The 17,010-nt window shown below is 39.8% G+C and overlaps 1 protein-coding gene across 4 annotated transcripts in view; it reads left to right on the top strand.

Moving 5' to 3' along the window:
* tp73 (tumor protein p73) overlaps positions 1 to 17,010 on the top strand; it is a 25,312-nt gene extending 8,302 nt beyond the window's left edge. For 2 of the 4 annotated variants that reach the window (XM_077514578.1, XM_077514579.1), the window contains exons 4-14: positions 4,644 to 4,889; positions 10,036 to 10,222; positions 10,374 to 10,489; positions 10,850 to 10,959; positions 11,201 to 11,343; positions 11,451 to 11,539; positions 12,573 to 12,700; positions 12,812 to 12,960; positions 14,360 to 14,492; positions 15,320 to 15,413; positions 15,727 to 17,010. In XM_077514578.1, coding sequence (XP_077370704.1) covers positions 4,644 to 4,889; positions 10,036 to 10,222; positions 10,374 to 10,489; positions 10,850 to 10,959; positions 11,201 to 11,343; positions 11,451 to 11,539; positions 12,573 to 12,700; positions 12,812 to 12,960; positions 14,360 to 14,492; positions 15,320 to 15,413; positions 15,727 to 16,128 — 1,797 coding nt within the window. In that variant the 3' untranslated portion in view covers positions 16,129 to 17,010. Of the gene's footprint in view, positions 1 to 3,490; positions 3,628 to 4,643; positions 4,890 to 10,035; positions 10,223 to 10,373; positions 10,490 to 10,849; positions 10,960 to 11,200; positions 11,344 to 11,450; positions 11,540 to 12,572; positions 12,701 to 12,811; positions 12,961 to 14,359; positions 14,534 to 15,319; positions 15,414 to 15,726 lie in introns of those variants that run through there. The other 2 variants (XM_077514580.1, XM_077514581.1) reach the window with 2 other exon arrangements.

Here is a 17,010-nt window from a genome sequence, read left to right as displayed (position 1 = left end):
CTCTGCACACATGCACATTATACACAAACAACAACAAAATTAGCCTATCCTAAACGATTAACGATCGTGATTAGCATTAGTCCTGAATATAACTCGAATCACTTACTTAGTGTACTTTTCCTGAAAATCACTTCATAGTCCAACATAATGAAAAATCCAATTTGATCACAATATTGAATAGCGCTTCATCTTCATCATAATACTAAGCCTGACGTATTCGCTTGTCTAGTTCAAACATAATGAGTTGTCGAAGTGCAGCATACTAACGGTAGGTACCGTTACCGCACACGTACAGAAAGGTTTTCCAAATAACTCAGGCTATGCTCCTAAATCCCGCGCCGTCACCGTAGTTCCATTCCATCCCATTCAAATCCATAAACGTCCGGATTGAGTTCGTTTCTGTCGCCAAGGTCCGTGCAAAGTAAACTCCCTTCCAAAGTTCCGTCAGTTATTAAGTGCATTGTGTCAAATTGACTTGGTTATTGCACATTTGGTGGCGTAAAACTGGAGTACAATAGCCCTTACTTATGGCAAATGCTGAATTTATCATACCTGCACGCTATTTGGAGGAGTGAGGGGAGGGAAAAAAAAAAAACAAACTCGGTTTGTGGCCGTAGCTCTATTGTTTAACAGTAAGTAGATACGTCTTCATGTTACTGATGCGTCGGACCACCCGCCATCTTACGTGTGTCTAGCCGGCGGCAAAATTAGTTAAAGCTCTTATTTATTTAACGATTTTGATGCGGATTATTTTGTTACAAACATAAGACATGTAGCGATGTTAATTGTCTCCATTTTCAGTTTAAAAAAAGAGACCACAAACAAACCCTAAGAAGCATCTTAGTCGTGGTGAATCGGAGTCCGTCAGCAATAATAATAATAATAATAATAATAATAATAATAATAATAATAATAATAATAATAATAATAATAATAATAATAATCAACCTCAGGTAAGACTACACATAGAGCTTGGAGGCCCCTGATGGCTTGGGGGCCGTAGGCAGTCGCCTACTTCGCCTATAGCAAAAAAAAAAAGGCTATGCATATGTGCACCATATGAGTCCATCCATCCATCCATTTTCTTGACCGCTTATTCCTCACAAGGGTCGCGGGGGGTGCTGGCGCCTATCTCAGGTGGCAATGGGCAGTAGGCAGGGGACACCCAGGACTGGTTGCCAGCCAATCGCAGGGCACACAGAGACGAACAACCATCCACACTCACACGCACACCTAGGGGCAATTCGGAGCGCCCAATCAACCTGCCATGCATGTCTTTGGAATGTGGGAGGAGACTGGAGTACCCGGAGAAGACCCACGCGGACACGGGGAGAACATGCAAACTCCACCCAGGAAGGCCGGAGACTGGACTCGAACCGGAGTCCTCAGAACTGGGAGGCGGACGTGCTAACCACCCATATGAGTCCAATATGTAAAAAAAATGCCAGTCTTCTTTCTTAGTTTACTTAATGTCTCCCTACCAGGCAGCTGTGGCACTCTATCTAGTGTGCCATGTGAGATAATCAGGGCTCCATGAAAAACTATTTTGATGCAAATTATTATTAGTTAAATTATATTAAAATAAAATGATTTGTAGCTTTGTGTTCAATTTAAGCAGTACCAGATTTCACACTAAGTAAGTGTGTGAGTAAATTTAGATAACATCAGTATGATTTCAGTATTCACAGTTTTAGTGGCATTAAAATGTCAAATTCTATAATGTAAGATGGGTGCCTTGACTCAGTAAAGGCTGGGAAACTGAGATATGTCATATGTGTGAAACCTATCACTGTATTTAATTCTGATCTTTACATATTACCAACAGGGGGCAGAAAACTTCTCTCCCGTATGCTCTTGCATACTCTGATTATGTTCTTCTTTAATATCAGTTAGTTAAGCATTGATAGTTTCTATAAAATGTCACTTCTTTTGTTGTCATATGTTGTTGGCGATTTTTATTTGAATCACAAAGAGCAGTTAGCAGGACATTAGCAAGGGGCGATTCTCTTGAGCCTCACTCTATTGTGCTTCACTCATCTTGACAGGCGAGTGTTGCTCTGGATGGCCTATCTACATTTCTAAATGTTTTCATCCTTTTGAATGGCAACAAGCAAAACGACTGCCCAAAGGGGACACGTTGTTAAAGCATGTTGCTCACACCATGGCGTTTAGAGGTTGTGGCTCTGTTTCAACTTGTTGCAGATCGTGTGCAGTTACCAAGACCAAGCACACCTGTGAGCACATGTGCTCTCGTAATTTGTGTGCACGGTTGCATGTTCGTGTTTTCACATATATAACTTACTTTATTGTCTTCGACCACAAATGTGTATTTGAAAGGCAGTAAACAAGCAGATGTTAGAGTGAGACCAATTATTTTTATCACATCATTTTGCTAACAAATTTTCATTTGTCATTATGGTAAAACTTAATCCTTCTTAAGGACATATGCAAGTATATAATATTATGGTGTTATGTAGTTAGTAACACAACATATTTATATTTAAATGAATATCTTGTCTGACTGTCATCATGTATTTATCTTTTCAAAGGCAAACATTTTGACTTTGGATCTCATAATAAGAGTTTTTAGTGAGTGAGTGTATGTTACAAAGTTTGAGTCAATGTATCGATCCGCATATCCACGTGTACATACACCCTCACACATACAGTTTGCATTAAGTCTGGAACATTGCTTTCATCTGACAAACCACAGCAAAGGGAACATAATGGACTTTACATACATATTTCCCTGTGTCTCTGCTCATTTTTTGGCTTTGCATATAGTTTAAAACAAACAAAAACAAACATTATCTGTATTTCAGTGTAAAAATCAGATTTGGATTTTGACCAAAGTGCCTTGATATTACGCTAAAACGTGTTCCCCCATTTGCAATGTCTAATAGTGTATATAAGTAGAGGTGGTTTACTTTAATGAATGATTATTATTTACTTATTTGTTTGTCGCATATATCATAAATTGTTTTATTTGACCGTTTTTCTCCATATGGGATTAGGTTAATTGAAGAGCTTACAAATGTCAAAGTGTGCTCATTCATGAGTATACAGTATGTGTGTCATAATATCAAAATGCTCTCTCTCTCTCTCTCTCTCTCTCTCTCTCTCTCTCTCTCTCTCTCTCTCTCTCTCTCTCTCTCTCTCTCTCTCTCTCTCACACACACACACAATGCACATGCCCAGACAGTTTTTACTTAGCTCAGGCCTTCACAAAGTGTTTTGTAGCATGTGTGTACATGTGACCCAGCATTGCAGTCTATGTCCAGGCATGCCATAATTAGAATGTTGTACCATTTTTTTTTCGGCTCCCATCCCTGTTTCCCTCTCTCCTGTCCCTTGTCTCTCTGTCTGTTTCTCTCTCACGCTACACAACTCGTCCTCACCTTTGTCCTACCTCTCCATGTGTGTGTGTGCGTGTGTGTGCATGTGTTTGCGAAGGAGAGAAAGAGAAAGAGAGAGGCAGAGGTTGGCTGGTGTGTCCACTGATGCGCACCTCATTTGAACTCTGCTTAGTGCAATTGTCCTCCACTTAGTTTACTCTATTTGGGCGTCTGACTGAAGTGCTTACACATGTGGCTAAAACTTTAGAGGATGTACTACGTGAAAAAGAAGGTAAATCTTGCATTAATGTTTCTTGAGTTGACAACAGTTTGCATGTGAAAGTATGTATTTATTATTTAAACGTGCCTGTTGTTTATAGACAGTAAAAATGCATGGTAGGGGAATTTTCTTGATTAAAATTGAGTGGCAACAGTTGGCTATTCCTTGTCTTGTTGATGCTCAAGCTACTTCGTGTCACTTTGACTTTTTATATATAGATACCCTGAAATTGATTAAATGAGCACAAGGTGGACTGATATACTTGTGTCTTCTGAAGACTGATTGACGATGAATAACTAAAGAAATGTAACGAGTTTTATGATTTTGAGGTGCTTGAAAAGGGGCCTGATGGCGTGTGTTGACTTTGAGAAGCGTGTCACCACACACACGCCTCAGAACGACTCTTCCTTCTCAAATGCAGCAAAGAGCGGGTAATTAGTGCAGATTACACTGGTGTTTTACAAGTTAACCCACATAGCCCCGAGGTGGCTACTGTGTGGATCATGCCACAACCACAACTGAAGCACACACAATTCTATGTCCTTGCATGCTTGATGGTTTGGTTTCATTGCCTTTATCTGAATGAAAGGCAGCTTTATTGGCTCAGTAAAACACACAAGAAATGTTTCTTTGGTGGTTAGAGCCACTGTAGTACAGCTAAATAAATAAATAAATGCATAGATGGATGGATGTATGGATGGACATTGTGTTAAGTTGGATGTGAGAAATATACAAAACAAGCAGCCAAGCTCCCAAATCAAAAGTACACAAACACTGAATCGTTGACAGTTCGTTTGAATTGTAATTTTTATGCCTCATGAGGCAAAACAAGAACTCCAGTTGCCTTGATTCAGCCTTTGTGGATTAGCATGACCTGGACGACTGAGAATCCCCACATGCAGCCATATCGCACACATGTTGTAACCCGACCTGACTCCAAGCTGCCTCTCCAGCATCTCTACCTGTGTCCTGCCTCTGTCTCTCTCCTCCCTCTTACGTCCCTCATTCTCTCCTCTGCTCTTGTCTAGTCCCAGTACAACTTGCTCAGCAGCAGCATGGAGAGTCTGGGGAGCAGAGCCAGGCCCGCCAGCCCCTACAGCTCCGAGAACGCCTCTTCGGCCATGCCCACCCCCTCGCCCTACTCTCAGCCCAACTCCACCTTCGAAGGCCTGTCTCCTGCCCCGGCCATCCCCTCCAACACCGACTACCCGGGACCGCACACCTTCCAGGTGTCCTTCCAACAGTCCAGCACTGCCAAGTCAGCCACATGGACAGTAAGTACATGCACTCAATAAGCCTCGGTGCGTTCTTCATTCATTCTTCTTTTCTCTTCAGCTTTGCCACTATACGTCCACTCCACACACACATGCACGCTCAGACACCCCTACACAGATGCAAACACTCAAGCCAACACATGTGCAGGCCTGTCCTGTGCAAGGGAAAGTAACGGACCATTCAGTGATTCATCTTATCTTCTATTCTCTTCTTTTACACATCAAATCTAAAGTGGCAAATTGCTTCCCGGGACTCCATATAGCAAGAAGCACATGGTTCAATAGTCAGAGTCGTCTTTTTGGTTTGTTTGTTTGTTTGTTTGTTTGTTTGTTTGTTTGTTTGTATGTTTGTTTGTTTGTTTGTTTGTTTGTTTGTTTGTTTGTTTTAATCAAGCAACACATATACCGTATTTACATCTTTTCATTTCATTCATCATTATGTTTACAGTGTTCCCTTTTCACGGTTCACTTTTCATGGTCTTGCTGTATCGCAGATTTTTTTTCATGCAATTTGGCATTCTTTTTTTTCTTTTTTTTTACAGTAATGTACCTGTTTTATAAAATTTATGAAGGTTTGAACAATGAGAATGTTTAAACAAGAGAGAAATGTGAGAAAATGTAAATGGCTCAATGACAAAAATGTATCAACTGTGTGGTAGGGTTTTTTAGAGCCTTAAAACATTTATAATAAATGTAAAACATAAAGCTAACTACTTCGCACATTTCATTGCAGGTATTTTTTGGAACCTAACCCCAGAGAAAAGCACTGTACTTTGATCCAATAATTTGCTGTTTTTATCATATCACTAAGCTCCATAATTGTGATTGCACATTTGGTCTAACATTTATGTCAAGTATTTGTTTTTTCCCTAATGTCAAAATTAAAAATATATTTGTAGTTTTTTTTTTTGTTTTTTTTTAAAGTAAAATGCAAGCTTTGGTGTAATTTATAACATGGATGCCCTAAGGTGTCACAATGTCATCATAGTTAAAGATTCCTAGTTTTCCTAGAGAGTCTTTACGGTCACCTTAACATATTATTTCGTATACTCAATTCCCCCTGCATTTCAGTCTCACTGTATGAATTGAATTAGAAATCAGAAGTAATGGAAAATAGTGACAGTCAAATATAAATGCTATTGTACAATTTATTGTATGTTAAGAAGGGATTTGGTGGAGGAAAGTCTTTTAATATCCATTAAACATAAATGCAATTTTGTTATAGATTTTCTGCCCAAATGAAAGGAACACATCAATTTTGGAAGAAAAATGAAGTAGACACTCAGTTGCAACCATACTGAACCCACCCCCACCCCCAAATGGTGTGGTGGGTGAGATATGGCCCTCGGGACATGATTTCCATGACCCAAAACTGTAATAGCAGTAATATTAAAAAGTAAAGAATGAATTGGTAAATAATAAACACACACACAATACTTTACAAATATTAACCATAACTCACCATGCACTTACCTGCCTCTTTGTCTCTCTGCGTTGTAGTCCCAAAACGGGGGGCCCCGTTGGTGATGGTGTAAATAGATTTGTATCCCCCACTGACACACACACAGGTCTCCGCTCCCATGAACTCTGTGGAAAGGTGTCACCTCTGCCTGCCACATATTAGACCTTCTTAACAAGAGAAACGGGATATGAACTGCACTTCCATCACTCGGCGAAATGTGTCTGTTTGAGGGCTTCCCCATGACTGTGTTTGCTGGAGGCAACCATGCATGGTGGGCTTCTTCACGCAGCTCTCAGTGATGTAAGAAGATCCCTCTGCCGACCTAAGAGTGTGACCTTTAACCTGCTGCTTTTATTCTGCTGTCTCTTTCTTCCTTCGGTCTTAACCCACTTTAACCTGTCAGTTCAAGCGCCATGAGTTTCATTGTAGGCTGTCCTTAAAAGAAAAACACACACACACACACATTTCCTCTAAACTTCATTGCCTGAGGCAAGTGTCACATTTGTGTATTTTGGTTGTAAAAATATTGCAATGTCGTGGAAAAAAAATATTTACAACCTGTTTTATGAATCAATTTATATGATCTTCCTGTCATACTGTACTATTTTTTCATTCTTTTAGGCCATGAACCATTTTGCCTCTTGAAAATGATGTCACAGTTGCTCAGGGCCCAAGTAGTGACCAATCACGGCTCACTTGTTTTCTGAGTTTGGTCATGTAACGTTCGCAAGCTGAGCCACGATTGGTTTTACCTGAGCCCTGAGCAACTGTGATGTTATGTTCAGTCAACAGCAAGTGGCAAAATGGCCGCCCCTCTGAGATGGATAGAAATGGGTGGATTATGCTGCTTATGTCATATTCCACAAATGCCATATTGATCCGAATACAGTGTTTAGACTAGTGGGGCTGCATAGAACATTGTAAAAAAAATAAAAATAAATTGGGGTTGACTTGTGATTTGCAGCCTTACCTTGTCTCCTATAGTAATGATACCAGGCCAGAATAATACCTTACTCCTTGTTGGCCCTTGCTAGCTGACTCCATAATCAATTTACAGGTATCCAAGCACCACCATGCCTGGAATGAGTTCTAACACGTCCCAAGTTTCTTACCATAAGCAATGATTTTAAAGTAGGTGTCTTTGTGTACAGTATGTATGTGTTTGTGTGGGTGGGCAGGGGGTTGGGGTGATGTGTTGAGGGGTATATGCTCCAGCATGAATTGCAAAGCGGCCTGTCAGAAGTCACATTTCCCGGCTATTAGCTTCTCTCCGTTAGGACGCAAGTCCCAACACGCCCCTGCAATGCATCTCCTCTTTTTTTCACCGAGCATCATCTACAATACGAACAGCACTGCTGATGCTCTCATGAACATCTTGAAAAATATAACATATTTGTATGTTCATCAACAATGGAGCATACACACAACACACATCATCTAGTCAAGGATGTTTGATACGTTTTGCAGACCGATACCAGTACGAGTACTCAGTTTTGAGTAATCACCGATACCTAACAGATACCACTAGTTCTTTTGATAGGCAAAAAAAACTGTGTATTCCAATGTTGCACTTTTCCTTAAAATTACATAAATTAATGGCAATTTTATATTCCTCTAATTTCTAGTTCCTTATCATAAATCGGCCACAAGAGGGAGGCAGATACCAAGAGTACTGATACCTTTAAAATAAGGCCTGTTTTCGCAGATACTGATACCTGGTACTTGCCGGTCCCTACAGCTAAGTGCTGTCAGGTGATTTAAAAAATTAATCTAATTAATAACAGGATTTGTTATTAATTAATCGATTTTAAGGTCCCCAAATAACTAGGACAACTAGGACATTACGGAAAATTATTTTTTTTACACTTTATAAATAAACTTGCCGTTCAAAGGTCCAAGTAAGCCTGCTTCATTCTCCAGTGTCGCACTCGCGTCCATGTCTGTTATCACCCTGCTTTTGACTAGTGGTGCAGGTAGGAAGTGATGCTGCAGCCTACGGGTCACTCAATTGGCCAAATTTCAAATGTTTGCGCATTGACTCATGATAAATTGTGTTAATTTTCATAATGTGTTAATTTGGCACGCAATTAATTAATCTAATTAACGCTTTAAACTGGAAGCCCTAATTATTCTTTATCTGAAAATGGCAAATTGTATCCTTTTGGCCTTAAAACAATTACATTTTTCGAGAAAAATAACCAAAAAGCAGTTTAGGAATTTACATACAAAGTAAAATAACTTAAAATTATTGCCAAAATATGTGTTAGTATGAAGAAATGTATTGGCGTCCAAAATCAACATGGCGATAGAAATTTGTGGAATTAGGTGATTTGTCACCGGGCAAGTTGTTTCTTGTATATATGGATGGCGATCAAGCAATTATCACCTTCTTTCCAGAAGCCTGTTCAGACCTGCCTCCAGTGGACCGCATTGTGATGACATACACTCAATACTGTAAAGATGATCAGCTTGCAATCGACACATCATTGAAGACACATTTTGAGATCGATTTGGAGATTTTTATTTATTTTTTATTTTTTGTTTTTTTTTAATCTTTCTATTCCTTTTCCGATGCTCCCTCCTATCAATAACATCCTCCTTTTCTTTATCATGAGAAGTTGATCCATCACTCATCTTTTGTCTCAACAGGAAGTGCCTTTTATTAATGCAGCTTTTTCACTTTGAACATTGATGCAGGCCATTTCACGTGTTGTTTGTGTATGTGAACACCAGTCAGAATGGTGGACAAGTCGAGACATCTCCAAAGGAATCCTGGAAGACTGAGAGAGAGAGAGAAAAATAAAATTTTTCACTTTAAGATGCTCCATCACAAAGTGCATTCATGGCCTGTTAATATATTCAATTCATATTCATAAGTTTAGATATGTTTCATTTTAATTCTTCACAACTTAAAAGCAAGCATAATTATAATCTTATTTTTGTGACCACAAAAATTACATTTTTGTATGGTGCATGGTATAATAATAATCCAGCCATCCATGAATTTTCTATAGTGCTTGTCCTCATGATGGAGCCTATCCTATACTAAAAGTAATAAAAATCATCATCACCATCACCATCGTCATCATCTTCGTCGTCGCCATTTGAGAAGGTGGGGTTGTTGAAACGTGCCTGGACAGGCTGGGGGGGCTGTTACGTAGCGCACAAGCATTTTGATTGCCCTAGTGCTGATGGCCGTGTGTGGGCGTGCATCAGTGCGTGGGTGTCTGTGTTGTTAAAAAAACTGCGAATGTAGTGTGTGCATTTCTAAGGGCTTGGTAAAGGTGTCACAACAAGCAAAATAATAATTTGCCAAGAAATAAATCATTCTTTCCCAACTAGGGGCATCATAGCCTTGTTTGTATAATTTGAGGTAAAAGTCAATCCTCTGAGTGAGCCCTTCTGAAGTGATGAAAACGTGCTGATGGGCTGTAAAATAAAAATGGTCCAATTTTTTACCCATATTTGAGTTTGAGTGAATGTATATCCTTTTTTATCCATGGTGTCATACATGAGCAAACATATATTTTTGACTAGAATGATTCCCTGATGAACGTTTTCAGTGGCATCACCTTTACATGTCGCTGAACTAAATGTCATACATGTCATGTGACACATATAGCTGTTAACACATCTGACTGAGTTGTCATTGCTTCTTGCATACATGTTCTTTCCCTCCCCTAGTACTCCCCGCTGCTGAAGAAGCTCTACTGTCAGATTGCCAAGACGTGTCCCATCCAGATCAAGCTGTCCTCCTCCCCTCCCCATGGGAGCATTATCCGAGCAATGCCTGTCTACAAGAAGGCCGAGCATGTGACAGAAGTGGTCAAGCGTTGCCCCAACCACGAGCTGGGACGAGAGTTTAACGACGGTACGATCACCCAATCTGATTAACTGCACAAGGACATTTCACAAAGTGTGTGCGAACCGATTCCAACGTCAGACACGATATGCAATTCAGATACAACAAACTGAATTCATTCGTTCATTCATGCTTTACATTTGATGGGCTGCTTATTCAGGCCAAGCAGCCCCAGCCAGCCATCTCATCCGAGTGGAGGGGAACAACCTCTGCCAGTACATGGATGATACCATAACAGGCCGCCAGAGTGTCTTTGTTCCCTATGAGACTCCACAGGTGCGTGCATCTTCAACAAGCATGTACAGTATTCATTCACACATAATGCATCATGAAGGAGTCATTGGAGGATGCTATGGTATTCAAGGGTTTTAGTACTTTTATTTTATTTGTGCATCTTATTATGTTAAACATCTTCCTTCATCTTTCTATATGATGGGGCTCAAACTAAAACCAATAGAAGCTTCCCTGAAATTGAAGAGATCGAACACACTGCCCTCTAATGGTGGATTTACCACAATTAGTGTCAAATAGGAATTTAACTGTGAACTACGTTGTGGACGTAGAAATCTAATTCCACTTTTCCCAACAATATAAAAAATTGTACAGGCCAGTTTGATTTGTTATGTCATGTTGCAGGTGGGGACAGAGTTTACCACCATCTTGTACAACTTCATGTGCAACAGCAGCTGTGTGGGCGGCATGAATAGGAGACCCATCCTTATCATTATTACTTTGGAATCAAGAGAGTGAGTGATCCTTTCATGAATGTCAGCAGCATTCATCTTGTTTTGATAACATTGAGCTGATCCTTGCAAGCAAGGATTTCTTTTATTGCATGTCATTTAAACTATTGTATTGTAATTTTCTGTGAATCTGTGGTTGCCTAACAGCGAGTATGTAGGGTGTCCACTGCACTGTATTTCAGAAATGTTGATGCTGTACTGTAGTACTGATAGACTACAACTATTCTTCCATCAAACCTTGTAGTGGACAAGTGTTAGGTCGAAGGTCATTTGAAGGCCGGATATGCGCGTGTCCTGGTCGAGATCGCAAAGCAGATGAGGACCACGTCAGGGAACAGCAAACCCTGAATGATACTGTGGCAAAGAATGGCAATGCCAATAAGCGCAGTAAGTTATTGTTATTATCATCATATTCATATTATCATTGTGTTGGTTGTTGAACTGACAAGACTGCAGAATGTGTTAAAACTATTGTATGCATTTGTCGTCTACAGATTTCAAACAGAGCCCACCAAATACTTCCAGCCCAAATGTTAACATTAGGAAGCGGCGGCATGGGGATGAGGAGATTTACTATATTCCTGTAAGTGCTTTTTTATTTTTAATTTTTTTATTTTTTTATTTTTTTAATAACAAGCAGCCATCCCCAGGAAAATTTTATTTTTTTACAGTGATGATTGAAAAGTTGAAAACAAATAGTGAGTTAAAATATGGTTCAAAATAAGGTCACATCTGAATCCATCCATCCATCCATCCATCCATTTTCTTGACCGCTTATTCCTCACAAGGGTCGCGGGGGGTGCTGGCGCCTATCTCAGCTGGCTCTGGGCAGTAGGCAGGGGACACCCTGGACTGGTTGCCAGCCAATCGCAGGGCACACAGAGACGAACAACCATCCACACTCACAAGCACACCTAGGGACAATTCGGAGCACCCAATTAACCTGCCATGCATGTCTTTGGAATGTGGGAGGAGACCGGAGTACCCGGAGAAGACCCACGCGGGCACGGGGAGAACATGCAAACTCCACCCAGGAAGGTCCGAGCCTGGACTCGAACCGGAGACCTCAGATCACATCTGAATGTAAAACGTAATAAAACAGCAGTTCTGAGATTAAAATTAAAGGCAGTACACAACCGGTTTTATGTAGCCAACTGTAGCTAGGTACTTATAATTTTTCAGGCAACAAAGGTTAATTTTGGTGTGAATGGCTATATGTTTTTGTATATAAGTATTGTATGTGTTGCGATAAGTCTGCCTTTTACCCAAATTCACATATGGCTCCATGCAGCTTACAACAAATAATCAGCAACATCAACACAGCCAGACTTCACACTGCCCAAGTCAATTTGCAAGTGAATTCAGACAAGAAATTATTTCAGTACCTGTAGTTTTTCTGACATCGTTCTGTAGTGGTGTGCCCTAAGATTTTCTAAGGTAAAATATGCGCCTTGGCTGAATAAAAGGTTGCTTTACACTGTCAGACAAATGATGGATGTTTTGCACAGTGGTGTTTGTGTAAATATTTGACAACAAAAACATTTAAAAAATGATTGATAGCAAATACTATTTTCCTGACAAATGAGTTTCACGTAACACCTGATGTATGTGTGCAGGTTCGTGGCCGAGACAACTTTGAGCTGCTGATGAAGATTAAAGACAGTTTGGAGCTGGTGGAGCTTGTCCCTCAGCCACTCGTGGAATCCTACAGGCAACAAACACAACAGCAGCTGCTACAAAGACCGTAAGTCACTACTGTGATGCACATGTGCTGTACACAAACTAGCGTGTGTACTACTCATTTCAAAAGCAAAGCAATACATTGCTCTGATCCAACGTGGTTTTGTTTCTCCAGTAGCCACATAGCGACACCCTCCTCTCCACTGTCAAATATGAACAAGCTTCACCCACATGGAGGCCTCAGTAAATCTCAGACAGCCAACCACCTGGCGGGGCAACAACCCCAGCACCACATCACTAGCCACACCCCCATGGCACATATGAGTGAGTATGATTTGAGATCATGATACACTGTATCAGGGATGGGCAAGGGGCCACAATTGTTCATCAGTGCCTACTGGTTGGGGCACAGAGGACCATACACATCCTAACCAAATTTATAGCAAAAATCCCACTGTAAAATTAACAAAACGTGTATATGTGCAAACTACATGCTCTTGATATATCTCATTCATCATAAGACATTTCTTAATGTATGTAAGAACTATCCTAACCCAACAACAAAGGGTTTCAAGCAAACAAATGGCTGCCTTGCACAGAAATTACCATTCAAGGACAGCACAAAACTGCTGAATAGCAACATTAGCCTAAGTGCAAGAACAACATGATATATCACCATATGAAGGTCACAATACGGTAATTATCACGATATTGTGGTGAGGTTGGCGATAGAAAAAAGGTCACAATATTGAAAAAAATACTTGTACTTAAAAAAACAAAACACAATATTGTGCTTTTGTACATTCCAGCAATGCATATAAACAACCTACATTCTCTAATAACACTTAATATAATGGCACCTACTTGCTAATGCATGCACACATTGAGTTCCTCCACATATTAACTACCTTCACAAGCCGTACCCCTTCATTGACGATTAGCGTGGATTTTAAATATAGAACGGGCAAAACGTGCCTTTTGAAAATTAAACTGCGCTAAAAAAACAACTAGCCATCAGAGGGCACTAGAACTGCACAAATGGAAGTCAACCTGACTTGTTTGAACAGATGTGCTGCTTTTAATAAAGTGACATGACGAGGACGATATATTGTGGCAATTTTAAGTCGTGTATACCATCTAGTGGTGAATGGGGATATTACAACTTAAAATCAACCTCTGCATTCTCAAAGTTTGTCACCCATGGATTCACACTCAGATTTCTCTTTTTTGTTTGTTTGTTTGTTTGTTTGTTTGTTTCTTTCTTTCTTTCTTTCTTTCTTTCTTTCCTATTTTTCGTGTATATATTTTGAGGGGTGTCATTTTTTTTACTCCCCATTTGCAAACCATTTTCCATAGAAAATGTACTTTTTATATTTGTCAGCATTTTTGAAGGATTACTTTGTATTAAACATAAATTGTAAAATATATACCCCCCAAATTGTTATTATTTCCTCTAAATTTATTAAGGGGCCAAACTAATCCAAAAATGGCGCTATGTTGCTTTTTGTAAACAAGAAAGGGCTTTCCCCAAGATTTTTTCACAAACTAAAGGGAAAAAATGTTCAGCATGTTTTTAAGATAAATAATCAAGATTCTGGGAACTAACTAGGTGGTCTAGCCCAATCTGTGATTAAAATGCACATCTGAATGCTTTCGTCCATTTAATGTGCAATGATCCTTTACCGTACCTCGTTCTGTGGATGTAATTTGACTTCTTTTACAGGCCACAACATGCTCAACAGCCACCACATGCAGTCTAATGGTGACATGAACGGTGGCCATAGCAGTCAGACTTTAGTGTCTGCTTCACATTGCAGCCCACCCCCTCCGTATAACCCTGACCCCAACCTCGTCAGGTACCTCACCCTCCAATGACACTTCTTCTCAGTTTCCCTGTGTAAGACAACTTGATTGGTTGAACAAATTAATCTGTGCCACACCGGTGTCTTACAAGCAGCCCTTTTGCTTATCAGTGTTTGTGCAGAGGTGATAAAATTATTATTTTGGGAATAGTTTTAGATCCTGCAAATGCATTGTAGCACATGACTACTGATGTCTTTAATCCGGCACTGGAGAGTTGGACTAATTTGAGGGGGAATGAGTGTGTATGTCTATACACTAAAAACTTTGTTATTCTTAGCCATCCAAAATACATGTACAAAGGAACTGTCAAACTTTTCTTGAAATAGTTTGAGTCAGATATATTGGTCATAATGGAAGCCTTTCATTAGACCACCTGTGCAGCCAAGCTGCAAATTTTGTGTAATGCAGTAAATGATATGCAGTTGTTTAATCATTTTGTGTACTACCATACACCTTCTTGGTGCTTGGAATGCACAAGTGAACATTTCATTTTTTTTATGTTGTAAATTCTATTTTATTTGACACTATTGTTTATTTTTCTCTGAATTTATGTATGAATGCACTCATTTTTTTCTACTGTAGACTTTTTTTTTTAATCTTTTGTAACTCTTCATGCAGAGCATTTTTCTATCACTGTATGTTACCCATACTTTTATATTTTATGTATTTATAATAAAGAATCTTCACCAAAGCAAGAATGGCCTAATGAATCATTCATATTTAAGTGTGTTTTTCATTTTGCGCGTTCGCTTCAGACTTGTTTTGTCTTGCTCAATATTAAACAACTTCAACAGTGCTGCTTTTTTGTATCTCCATACAGCTTTCTAACCAGCCTGGGCTGCCAAAACTTTATTGAATACTTCGCCTCTCAAGGCCTCCAAACTATCTACCATCTCCAGACACTCTCCGTGGAGGTAACAATTCTGTAACGCCCATTTATTTCCTTGTTGAATGAAGAAATTGTCTATTATTAGTATAGTGATAATAGACAGCTTCCTCCCCCGACAGAAAAAGACTGGGAGAACTGCAGGAATCATAATAATGGAATGACTCCACAAAATGCACTATAGGATTATGAAACATTTTTATGTTGCAAAATGTATCGGTAAAAAATGAATCACTTAACCAAAGCAACATCTGCAGGACCTGGTTGGACACATATAACACTTTAATCTTTCTTCTCCTTCTTTTATCACATTGCCACATATCTACTTACTCTTTCTCCAGGAATTAGGCGCGCTGAAGATCCCAGAGCAGACTCGCCTTGCCATCTGGCGAGGACTCCAGGACATGAAACAAAGCGCTTCGCTCCAGCTGCCTGCCTCCTCACACCACCACGACTACCACGGCCAACAGCTTCTACGCTCCAGCAACAACATGGCCGCCTCCGCCATGGCCGCCATCGGGGCCGCCGGCGGGGAGCTGCAACGTCAGCGCGTAATGGAGGCCGTGCACTTTCGCGTCCGCCATACCATTACCATACCCAACAGGTCAGGTGTTGTCGGGACAACAGGGATGGCGGCGGGCACTGACGAGTGGGCTGACTTTGGTTTCGACATGCCCGACTGCAAGGTGCCACGTAGCAAGCACCCGATAAAGGAGGAGTTCATGGAAAGAGATGTTCACTGAGATCACAATCAGTCCCTGCGGTATTTTGCCAATGTTATCAGCAACATCCTATTCAAAGACTGTGACTACAGGATCCGTGAATATGCGATTTTAGGTGTTGAATTATTAAATAGGCATTGTTATTGATATGTATTGGTGGAAACTAAGCAGAATCTCCATGCAGTGGCAAAAGTTGGGCACTGCAACCATTTATTCAGCAATTTATTTTAATACTGTGAAATTATTATTGACCCTTACTGAAAAACATTGCATACTAATTAAGAACATGCTTAAACAGTATTATATCTGAACATCGGAGTTACATGTAGTTCATTGTGAATTGCATCATTGTTTATTATGACACCAGACAAAAGAGTAGCATTTTCGTCTTTCTTATGCAAAACCTTGCTGGGCAAGGTCCTCTTATGTTCGTTCTTGATGAGTGTCTTCTGAACATATTTGTGGCACTTGTTTGTGAATAGTTAACTTCATCATTCCAGTTTTGTTTCATGACATCATGCACAAATGATTATGGTGCACTTGTTTTGTAACACTAATGTGTAGCATTTTGTTGTTGTACATACTTTTGTCTCACTAACTGGTCAAAGGAGGAGCACTTTAATGCTTTTAAAGTCACACTTTCAATTTTGTGTTAAATGTGCGTGTGATCAGTATTATGATGTATACAGAAACTGTTTTGATATTCTTGTTTCTATTGTGTAAAGATTATTCAGAGGCGTACCCATCTATTGCCGTTCATCGTTGTTTAATTATTAAGTTCAATGTTTTTCATGTCAAGCGTAGATGTTGAAATACTGTAATTGTTTCTGTGTGATGTTTTTCACCACTAGAGCAACTTGTTTTGTTTTTGAGTGACATTAAAACTGTTTGTGTATAAAGCAA

Source organism: Festucalex cinctus, chromosome 2 (genome assembly GCF_051991245.1).
Source record: "Festucalex cinctus isolate MCC-2025b chromosome 2, RoL_Fcin_1.0, whole genome shotgun sequence".
NCBI classification, from domain to species: domain Eukaryota; kingdom Metazoa; phylum Chordata; class Actinopteri; order Syngnathiformes; family Syngnathidae; genus Festucalex; species Festucalex cinctus.
Note: the sequence above shows the minus strand (reverse complement) of the source record. Positions and strands in the feature narration are given on the sequence as shown.